Raw genomic sequence first — 12,026 nt, 5'->3', positions numbered from 1 at the left:
TATGCACACAAAAGTTTTGAACCCCTTGGTTTTTCTTCTTTTGGGTTTGGCCCTATTCACTTCAGTTCTTTTGCTTCTGGGTTTGAACTCCTAGTTCATTTTCTTATGGGTTCAACTACTCCTTGCTTTGGTTTAGTTGCTACACTATTTGGGACCCTAGATTCAAGTTTCTGATCTCTGCTAGGTTACATTCTTCTAATCTGTTTAGTTATTTACAAAATTCTTTTAAAGTGGGAAAGAAGCTGCTAGGGAGGATAATGGCAATTCAGGTGGGGCTAGAGTTGGAAGCAGCTAGTATAATGCTGCCGGTGGGGGTTTTGAATTTGGAACTGTTGTGACTAAGTAATTTAAGGTTATTTTGTCTTATTTTTATTAATTTTTATGCATAGTCAATAGTGGCCATAGCAGCCACTATCATGGAGGAGCGGAGTGGAGCTGCAAGTTGCCGCTATAGGGAGCTTGTAGCGCTGCGTTTTCAGTGTAGTGGCCATCGCGCCGCGAATAGCAGCCACATCACGAGAGAATCACAGCCATAGTGGCCGCTATTTCATCCCTGGCCAAAACACAACTTTTTACATCTTTAAATAGGGGTAATTTTGGGATTTTGCCCCCTTTTTACATTTCTGATATCTTGTTCTTCCTAGCAAGCCCTAAGTTTTTCATTTTCATCTCTCAATTCTCCTCTCAGTTCTCTCTAGTTTGTTCTTTCCCATCTTCGTTCTCTGCGACATTTTCTTGCTTCTGGTGTCCTCCATCTCCAACAAGGTTTTTGATGTGACAGCCGTCCTCTGGTTATTTTCTTCATCTCCAATGAAGCTTTTGACGTGACTTAGACGTTTTCCAGTCGTCTTCTTCTCCAGTTGTCTTCTTCAACTCAGGGAAGCTTCCGACGTGATCCAAATATTTTCAGTCCTGTTCTTCATCTTTGATAAAACATCTGACAAACCTGCACATTTTCTAGTGATTGACCATTTCTCTCTTTTATTATTTTCTTCTCTGTTTTTATTTCCTTCTCTATTTTTTATTGCTATCTATTTTGGATATTAATTTTATATTAGGTATAATACTTAGAACTTCAGGATAGCGGGCATCCCGCAATCCGCTATGCCACTATAGCGTTTTTGAGGTCAGCCGTTCCGCACTACTATCTGGGATTGACTACTATGATTTTAAGATTCTACGATCTGTGTAATGATTACACGATTTACATGTTTCCCTAACCTTTCCAATCTTAGGTAGGATCTCGATTTTAACTACTTTGATCATAGGTGTTCCAAATTTAGGTACTAGAGATCAATTTTACGGAATAATAGAGAAACTAACAAATATGTCACTCATAGAATATAAGTTGAGTGGTTAAAGTAGAGCAAGACAAACATTAATTTATTGTTATGAATAGCTATAATAGATGTATTAGGATTAGGATTTATATTAGTATTATAATAACGGGTTTGACCCAGTAAGGTTACATGTGTATCCTTATAAATTTAAATGTCTCTACACATTGTAGAACATCCAATTACAGCACACTCATTTGTCTCTCTACATGCTCTCTCTCTCTTAATTCTACATTTATGATCATAAAGCACCTGTTAAACTGAAAGAAACGTTTTATCATACTACCGTACAACCAAATATCATACATGATAATGAATTGGGGCTTTAAAAGACCACAAGGAAAAAGGGAGAGTTGCAAAAATGAAAATACTAGGATGAATAAGTGGTCACATAAGAAAATTCAAAATAAGAAATAAGTGTATACTAAAAGTATTGAAGTCACCTATTGTAAAAAAATTAATAAAAAATCAATTAAAGTGATTTGGAAATGTGCAAAGAATATATTGGAAGCACCAGTAAAAAGAGTGAATGGCATGAAATTTAATCCAATGAAATAAGGTTTAGTAATAAATAATATTACAGAATTTGATTTTTATCTAAGCTTCGAGTGATTCATACAGCCGGCCTTAACCAGCGAAATAAGGCTTGGCGGTTGTTTATATAAATAAATAACCACATCTTTTGCAGTAAAATTACAAAAAGAAATTATATGAAGTTATTTGTAATATTAAGTTTTGCAGTTAAAATAACTAATTGCAGGGATAAAATGAGAAAACAAAAGTTAGCTAGAAATAATTTCATAGCTTTTAATCATAATGTCCAAAATTTTTATAATTAAAAAACAAAATTCATCACTTCCCATTATGTTGCCAAACATACCAACTTTATTAAAAAAATACATCTTTAATACTTCAAAAATGATTTACTTCAAAATAATCTTTTGACCAATCACACTAAATATTTAGTCAAAAGCTAACTTTTTTTATTAGAACATAATTTGTGCTACATGACATGTACCTTTGATAAACGACGAAGAAGCTGATTGCAGGTCCTCAGCATCACAAGTTTTCCTCGAGCAAAGAGTTCTTGCTGTATGTCATGCAAACACAAAAGTTCCAAAGAAATATATGTCATGATGAGGTATTTATGGAGTAAATAATGAATTATAAAGCACAAAGAACTTAAAACAACTATAAAATATACCTTGCCCAATATATCTTGTTTACTCTCAATATAGCCAAAAATATCTTTGCAGTTTTTCATTGTAGACATTTCTGTCAAGTCTTCCAGCAGTTGAAAAATCATACCACCTTCAATGTGTTCCTTCTCACAAAGATATAGCACAATATCTGAAAAAAGCGAAAACCACATACAATATGAGTAGGAGAAAAACATAGGACTTTACAATTAAGGATGTTACTCATTCAAGCATTCCTATATGGACAAAATACTATAAGAATGTAAAAGTTAATGGCTACAATAAAATCCATAATCAAAACATAAAGACTTTTGAAATGTATGCAAATAAGAATCTCCAAATAAATTCCTTCATAAAGACAAAACTACCAGATTCTCAACGATGCAAAGCATCAAAAAGGTATATGTTTCTAGTTCAAAACTATTTCCCTCATTTTACTTTAAGTAAGACAAAAACATGGACTCCTTGAAATTTCATTCTGAAATTTATAAATTTTAACTTTGTTTTTTTTAATAGAAGAAACATTGTTAGAGAAAAAGTAAAGAGATAAAAGTATAAAAGGTTAGAGATAAGAAATTCTCAACAAAGAAGACAATAGAAAAGGTACAAAAAGAACAAAGAAAGAAAACTCCTGACAGAGAGGAAAGGAAAGGGTTTAAAGGGCTTAGGAGGGGAGGAGAATGAAGAGGAAAGAGGGTTAAACTCCTCCCTTGTTTGGATATTTAATATTGAGTGGGAAGAGCAATGAAAGGTTTAACATGTAAATGACATTATTACTTTTTTATACTTTTTATTCATATATTTTTTGTCTTTTATTTTTTCAGAAAATATAAAATTAAATATTTCTCGCTAAAAATTAATAATTGTAAAATTTCTATTTCTATTTTTTATAATTTTAAAAAAATTCTCATTCTAAAAACTAACATTTTTTGAAAAAAAAAATATTTTTTTTTTATTTTCTTGCTATTCTAACTCTAGACCATGCTAAATATTTAATCTAATAAATAGAAATATAAATGATACTTGAGATAGAAGCACACAAACTAATTAGGGTAAAATTTGAGGGTTCTCATTGTCATTCAGCAGTCCTTATAATTACATTTTGTATTAACTGAATCCCTTGATTATAGTGATTGATTGAGTAAATTACAGCTGACCCTAATTACCTTATTTACATAATAAATTAGATTTCTACATAAAAGAATAGAATGGTAACTACATTAATAATGCAAATAAAGAGATTCTCAACACTCCCCCTCAAGCTGGTTCATATATATCATATGCATCAAGTTTATTTCAAATTTATGTTATCGTTGGACCTCAAAGTGACTTAGTAAGCATGTCAGTCAATTGGTCATTAGAATTCACAAATAATGTAATAATCTCACTAGAAAGAACCTGCTGACAAAGAAAATGGTAGTCAATCTTTATATGTTTAGTCCGCTCATGAAAGACAGGGTTAAAGGCAATATGTAATATTGTCTGGTTATCGTAAATAAGCCTCATAGACCCTACATCATAAAACTTTAACTCAGAAACAAGTTGCTTTAGCCATACAAGTTCGCATGAGGTATTGGCCATTGCTCGATATTCAGCCTCAGCGCTTGATCTAACTACAACATTTTGCTTTTTACTCTTCCAAGCAATAATGTTATCTCCAATCAATACACAATATCCTAAGGTTGATCGTCTACCACTTGAGACGCTAGCCCAATCCACATCTATGTATGCAACAAAATTAGTACGGTCTCTGTATTCATAGACTAATCGTTTTCCAAGGGACCCTTTGATGTATCTCAAGATTCGAATCACTGCATCTCAATGACTATCACGAGGAGAGTTAAGAAATTGGCTTACAACGCTGACTGCGAAGGATATGTCTGGCCCAGTCATAGTAAGATAATTCAACTTCCCGACTAATCTTCAATATCTATTTGAATCTGAATACAAATCCCCCTGACCCGACATAAGCTTGACATTTGGATCCATAGGGGTATCAACTGGCTTATAGTCCAATATTCCTGTTTCCTTCAAAATATCAAGAGAATTTTTTCTCTGAGATGTGACAACACCAGTTTTTGATTTACTTCAATCCGAAGGAAATATCACAATCGACCCAAGTCCTTGGTTTGGAAATGTTGAAACAAATACTGCTTGAGTCAGGTGATACCATCATGATCGTTGCAAGTGATAACAATGTCATCTACATAGACAACAAGATAAATGTACTGGTTAGTAGAAGAGTGTTTATAAAACACAATGGTCTATCTCATTGCAAGTCATTCCAAATTGTTGGAGAACTATACTAAATCTACCAAACCATGCTTGAGGACTTTATTTAAGGCCATATAAAGTCTTAGGTAACTTGCAAACAAATCCTTGTGACTCCCCCGACCAGGAGGTTGCTCCATATAAATCTCTTCTGCTAGATCACCATGGAGAAATGCATTTTTAATATCTAGTTGATAAAGGAGCCAACAATGTATGGCAGCCATGGGTAAAAAGAGGCGAACAGAGGTTATCTTTGCAACAAGTGAGAAGGTGTCGCCATAATCAAGCTTGAAAATTTGTGTAGCCTTTAGCTACCAATCGAGCTTTTAACCGATCAATCTGTCCATCTAAGCCCACCTTGATAGCAAATACCAACAACAACCAATTGTAGATTTCCCATGAGGAGAGGGAAAATGTGTCCAAGTCCGGTTGGATTCCAAGGCCTGCATCTCATCAATCATAGTCTGTCGTCACCCTGGATGGGAAAGTGCCTCTTGGACTGTTTTAGGAATAGTAACAGAGGAAATGGCAGACACAAAGCATGATGGGATGGGGATAATCAACAATAACTCAAGAAATTATAAATGGGATGAGGATTTCGAGTAGAATGTGTACCTTTAGAAGGGCTGTTGGCAAATCAGCAAGAAGGATCCGAAGTAGGTAGAGCGATTGGTGTAAGAGATGAATTGTCTGAATCTTCAACAACTATTTCCTCCAATGGAGCAAGATGAGGGCGACACTTGTAGATAGCCAAAGGACAAGGAATAGTAGGTAAAGGAGTAGCAAAAGCAAGAGTCTCTAGCGCATCGAAAACTAAATAGGGATTAGTGACAAGAGGAATATAGTAAGGAATGGGAAGAACCTGGAAAACTAAGTTTGGAGAGACTAATGTGGTGAAATATGGTGTATCTTCAAAAAAGGTGACATCAGCTAACATATAAAAGCGATGAATGGATGGGGAAGAACACATGTATCCTTTCTACAAGCAAGAATAACCCAAAAAGAGACACTTAACAGCATGAGCAGATAATTTGTCAAGACCTAGAGTGAGATCATGGACAAAACAAGTGGAACCAAAGACGTGGGGAACATTAAATGGGGAGTCATTAGGAAGCAAAATTGAATGAGGTACTTTGTTATTTAAAGCAAAGGACGGCATCCTATTTATTAAAAAAGTTGCTGTCAAGACAGCATCACCCCAGAATTTTAAAGGTACATTAGCATGCAGCAGAAAAGTTCAAGCAGTTTCAATAATATGACGACACTTTCTTTCTGCAATACCATTTTGTTGAGGTGTGTGTGGACAAGTGGATTGATGCAGCATGCCATGAGAAGTCATAAAATGATTAAAAGATGCAGAAAAATACTCTTTGGCATTATCACTACATAAGATGAATAGAACGACCAAATTGTGTTTGAATTTCATTGCAAAAACTCTGAAAAATTGTACATAATTCTGAGCACTCTTTCTTTAAGAAAATCCAAGTTCATTTTGAGTAGCCATCAATGAAAATAACAAAGTACCTATGTCCTAACTCCTATGATAGAATTAACACGACTCAAACCCCACACATCTGAATGAACAAGATCAAATAGAGATTTTGCTTGACCATGGACAGCACTTGGAAAAGAGGCTCGAATGTGTTTACCTAATTGACATGATTCACACTCCAAAGACTGTAAATGAGAGAGGTGAGGAACCATTTTCTTCAATTTATTTAGACCTAGATGACCTAGACAACGATGCAACAGGAGAAGGGAATCTGTAACAGTGCAGACAACAGAGGATGGAGGTTGGAAATAATAAAGACCATGCGATTCAGATCCAACTCCAATCATTTGACCCATACTCCAGTCTTGTATAAAGAAAGATTCAGCAGTTAATGTTATGGAACAATTATGAGTACGAGTAAGTTGACTAACTGAGTCCACATTAAAGGGACAACCAGGAACACAAAGAACAAAGTTTAAGGATAAATTAGGAAGAGGGGTAGTTTGTCCAGTGCCAATGGCATTAGCTTTTGAACCATCAGCAAGCGTGATGTGGTGTGTTGTTTTAGGTTGTGACAGTTTTGAGAAAAGAGAGGGATTACCCGGTGTCGTTAGAAGCACCAAAATCTAATATCCAAGGTCCACCAAATGATGAATGAGAGGGGCAAACTGTAGAGTTACTAGATTGAGCTATGGCAGAGGAAGACTGTTGTGCTGCTACCTACAGTTGGAGGTACTTCTTATACTCCATATCTAACAAAACATTCTGGTTGATTCCATCAAGTTCAGTCTGTTTTTCCACAGCGGAAGATTGAGAGTACGTCACATTGGCTGATTTCTCAAGAAACCCAATTAAAGAATAGCACTTATCTTAGGTGTGGCCCATACATTTACAATAAGAGCATTGTGGACAATTTCCAAAAATGTGACCTCCTCTTCCACCACCTCAGCCATGATTTCAACCTCCATGGCTGATCACATTAGAGAAGAATGCAAAAGATTCCAAATCTGGTTGGGAACCATTTCCTGACATAGTTTCTAGAGGGGGGACACGTAGTAGGCAGTTGATTAGGTTTTCTATTGTAGGTACACTGGAATTTGTCAAAATTTAGTTCCGAATAGATTCAAAATCTTTGTGAAGGCCATGAAGGATGAACACCATGCACATGTTATCAATTTTGTCTAGGCCTTTCTAAAGGTCATCACCTGTCAAGACTAATTTAACTTCATCAATGGTGGACTGTGCTCTATTCAAGTATGATGGGAGGTTGTTATTTGTCATTTTAAGTGCAGCCAAATTATGTACAACATCATAGAGACGTTGAACATCATTCGAATAAACACTACAAGCTTTCTAGCATATATCGTAACATGTCTTATATGTACGAAAATAGACTAACAACTTCAGATTAATGGACTGCCACTGAAGTGAGACTAACTGATAATCTGCCTTCTTCCACTGATCTCGTTCAGTGGGATTAATGTCATTTGCCTTCTTAGTCAAATGATCAGAGAGACCTTGACCCAAAAACCAGATTTCCACTGCAGCTTGCCAATCCATATGATTTTTCCCATTAAGTTTCTCTGAAGTTATTGATGGATTTCCAAAGAAGACAAAGGATACAAGGTTTTTGCTTAAGGATCCAATGCTGTCAGAGGTAGCAGTTGACTTAGGAGTTGACTCTGTTGGACCTGAAGCCATGATTACTAAACAGGGTGAGATATGGAAGGGATTAAACAAAGTTCACCAACCTAGAAATTGACACCCAAAAGAGATAGAGGGGGGTGCGCTGACAAGGTGAATGGCACCAACGGTGAGACAGTGTCGTGTAGAATGGCGCGTGGCTCATATGCGCCGACGAATTGGCTCTATGGTTGTTGCGTAGAATGGTGCGTGGCTCATATACGCCGACGAGCTGGCTTTGTGGTTAGCGCGCATGGCAGCGCATGGGCTTTCGAGAGATGGCAGCGATCAATGGGATAATCTGGGGCTAGTGCCGAAGTCTCAAGCCAAATGTGGCTGGACGTCACGACAACTAGGGTTGACAGTTCTATGCATTTTGCTTTATCAGGTCCACAGAATGTGAGCTTTGATACCAACTTGAGACAAAAGTACACAAACTAATTAGGGTAAAATCTGTGTGTTCTCATTGTCATTCAGCAGTCCTTATAATTACATTCTATACAAACTAAATCCCTTGATTATAGGGATTGATCGAGTAAATTACAGCTGACCCTAATTACCTTATTTACATAATATATCAGATTTCTATATAAAAATAAAGAATGGTAAGTACATTAATAACGAAAATATAGAGATTGTCAACAATGATAAACCCCACTACGAGTCACTAAAACCCTCCAAAATAGGAGAACTCAAAAAAACAAGGTTAAGAGGGTTTTGGAAGGTTTAGAAAAACTCCCTAACCCTTCCCCTCATATTTATTTAACTTCTAAACAAGGGTCAGTGATCATTGACCCCTCCCTTCCCCTTACCTCCCCCTCCTCAACCTGAAATCCAAACAAAGCCTAAAACTAGTCAGTTTCACAGGGTTGCCCTTAAAATTGATATCATCTCCAATTCAAGAAAAAACACAAAAGTGCAAATGAATACATAATTATATAAAAGGTTGGCATTAACTGATAGGAAATATCAATTTGATATGGTTATAAAGGATGTCAATCACACAAGGCAAACATTTAATGCTAAGTTCCAGGTTGCAAATATCTGCTCTGCACAAAATAACGACTAGAATAAACAATCACAAATTGTGGTCCTAAGTTTTGTTCTCAAAAATTATTATCATGAAATTCATTTAATATGCGCTTAGCCCGACGTTTTCTTTTTCGGTTTTTGGCAATAGGTTCCATGTTTACCTTTCTATGTTATTTTTCCTTTCCCAGCATTTATATTCTATACATGATTAATCATAATTTCCTATAAATGCTCCATTCATAAAAAATATTTTAAAAAAAAGCCTTGTAGGAGGGTGATATATACTACATCAAAATTATAAGAATAATTTATTGTAAAACACCAGAAATAATGTTTTCTGAGAGTGAAATGGTACATGCACGAACCAAGAAGGCGTGGAATGTGGCCCTGGGTAGTTTCACTAGAATCAATTGATTGCCCAAATTGCATTATTTTCTCCCCGGACTGTACTGCTGCTGACTGAAGCAAAGTGCAAGCAAAATAATTGAGATCATAAACAAACATAACCAAGGCAACAATAATACAGAGAAGGGAAAAGAAACACAAACAGCATTAGATAGGCCCATATCTGAAATAGTGCTTCTTAAAAGACTCTTAGTTTAGAGTTCACATTATATAAGTCAATAAAGTGACTTGGTAACACTCAATACCACACACCATTCAATTAATCTAAGATTACATTTGAATGTGAAGAAAATGAGAGCAAAAAAAAAATACATGGACCAGTTTTTGCTGGCAATTTTTACTGGTTTTGGAAGAAGCCCAAGTTTTCTTGCAAGAAGGTGCAATATTTCCTACACTGTGGTGCATTTGGGTGTCGAATATTTCTCACAATTTTTAAAGATATCCATTCAGATAAGCAGTTCCTTTGGGATATACTAGGCATTTGTCTTTCATGTGGTATAAAGCACATAGCCTTTTCAAAGCCCTTACAAATATGTTGAGGAATTAGGTAGCTTTATTCCATCAATGTCCATTGTTCCTCAGAGAAATTCTAATACACTCTTTGACACATAATTTTCAACCCACTATTTATTATTGGCTAAAATTCAGTGGGTTGCTAGTATTTCTCTTATTCCTTAATGTAAACTTTGTTGTCTTCTTTATCTTAAGGCCTCCATAATGCTCCTCTATTTGTCATTAATAAATGTCTTCTTGGTCATTGGTTTGTTTCTTGGTTACTACCATGAGCAACACAAGGAAAGTAAAGTATTTCTAGCAGTTGTATAAACACCATTTAAAATTGAGACATGGCATGAACATTTACATTGGTATTTTACAAGGATAAAAAACAAATTTGTAGAATTAGATTGTTACTATATATAATATATCTAACAAACACAAGAAACAATTGACCATATACCAACAAGGACAGCAGCTAGACATACCACAAACTCCTGAAGCAGCATGCGTAGAATATTTTCTAGGAACTGGTTCTCATCTTGGGCCAATTTTGTTTGTTTCTGTCACAAACAAGTCAATTAAATTAACCACTGCTGTTAACAAAATCACAAGAAAACTACCAGAAAAAAGAACTTCATCCTCATGTTGTCAGATCAGTTTGGACTCACGCAAAATCAGGAAATGGAATCATGGATCAACAATGCAAGTCAAAAGAAAAACATATTCTCTTTTTCAACACAAAAGCTGTAGTTCAAGCACTGCCTTAAATAAAATTTCTTCCTTTTATTGAACCATCCATACATTGCCCCAACAAAAAATGAACAAGAAATATTAATCAGAATAACAGACATAATCAATTCTAATAATAATAAGTAATAAGCACCACCCCCAATGTATTATTTCTCAGAATAAAGAGCCAAAATCATTATTACATCTGGAATTTTACAAACTAGTTGGACAATGTCCATTAACATGTACAGAAGAGGAGTTAAAATTTCAAAAGAATGGACATACTTGAGGCTTTATTACTTCTTGAACCGTCTGCAAAGCAAAACTTTCAGGTGGCCCAGGCTGTATTATGGCCCTTTTGAAGACCTCCTGAGAACAAGAACCAATCAGAAAAGATATAACCAAAGAAAATGAAACAAGATAAAAACAGCAGGAAAGAAAAATACTTCTATAAAATTGCAGTTCAGTCATGATAATCTATCCAGTTTGATACAAGAAGTTCTGACAAACAAATAATCTAGTTGCATTACACAGTCTAGCACCTATATTAAATAAATACCCACAAAAACATTAAAACCATAGAAACGATTGGGTGTAACGGATTAACCATGCCCTTCGAGAGCCAAACCCACCAGACATGAAAATCATGTATGGGTTTGAGTTTTACCTATTAAAAACTGAACCTATGTGACAATGTTTCACAAGAAAAATGTAGAAGGAAGCTTACCATGACGAAGTTTGAACACAAAACCCTTGTTCTTTAGCGAACCGCCGAGCCTTCAATAATAATTGCAATTTAAAAAACAGAGAGAGCACAAAACCCAATATTAATTCTGCAAGATAAAAAATTAAATGAAAAACTCATTTTGATTGCACGAAACTTGGAAAATCGAAGAGAAAAGATCACCCACATGCAGAGTTGAATTGATAGGGTGATTGCTGTGTGACGAGAATGGTGGGTTTAACTTCCGAACAAGCCTTCGTAGTCGCCATAAATTATTACTGCGTGCCCGTTAGTGCCCTGCTCAGTGCTCACTCTATATCCGTTAAGAAATTTCAACTAAGTACGAATTATTATTTCAACCATCTTAAAAATACCTTAAATTAAAACCTTTTTTTTTTTTCAAATTTAAGGGAAATTTTATATATTTTTTTAATTTAGTGTGTGTTCAAAAATTTACTAAAACTTAAGTTAAACTACGTTTCGACGTTAAAGTTATAATTTATAGTATTGAAATCGATCAACGTTTGAATAGATTTGACATTACAGATTCGATATTTTATGTTTATTTTTTCTACTTTAATTCTTTAATTTTTATATAATTTAGTATTCTATATTTCTCCTTCCGCTTCTTTTTATAAAAAACAATGAAATATTTT

At 35.0% G+C, this 12,026-nt stretch overlaps 1 protein-coding gene across 6 annotated transcripts in view; it reads right to left on the bottom strand.

Moving 5' to 3' along the window:
- Positions 1 to 11,698, bottom strand: part of LOC113853985 (THO complex subunit 1) — a 32,828-nt gene extending 21,130 nt beyond the window's left edge. The window contains exons 1-8 of one of the 6 annotated variants that reach the window (XM_027484752.1): positions 11,558 to 11,679; positions 11,374 to 11,423; positions 10,932 to 11,015; positions 10,403 to 10,477; positions 9,380 to 9,473; positions 4,231 to 4,232; positions 2,542 to 2,687; positions 2,356 to 2,427 (exon numbers count right to left, since the gene is read on the bottom strand). In XM_027484752.1, the coding sequence (XP_027340553.1) occupies positions 2,356 to 2,427; positions 2,542 to 2,643 (174 nt within the window). In that variant the 5' untranslated portion in view covers positions 2,644 to 2,687; positions 4,231 to 4,232; positions 9,380 to 9,473; ... (2 more) ...; positions 11,374 to 11,423; positions 11,558 to 11,679. Of the gene's footprint in view, positions 1 to 2,355; positions 2,428 to 2,541; positions 2,688 to 4,230; positions 4,233 to 9,379; positions 9,474 to 10,402; positions 10,511 to 10,931; positions 11,016 to 11,373; positions 11,480 to 11,557 lie in introns of those variants that run through there. The other 5 variants (XM_027484747.1, XM_027484748.1, XM_027484750.1 and 2 more) reach the window with 5 other exon arrangements.
- Positions 11,699 to 12,026: the final 328 nt, after the last annotated feature.

Source organism: Abrus precatorius, unplaced genomic scaffold (assembly GCF_003935025.1).
Source record: "Abrus precatorius isolate BTA unplaced genomic scaffold, Abrus_2018 Scaffold11, whole genome shotgun sequence".
NCBI lineage: Eukaryota > Viridiplantae > Streptophyta > Magnoliopsida > Fabales > Fabaceae > Abrus > Abrus precatorius.
The sequence above is the reverse complement of the archived record's forward strand: the minus strand, read 5'-3'. Positions and strand labels throughout refer to the sequence as shown.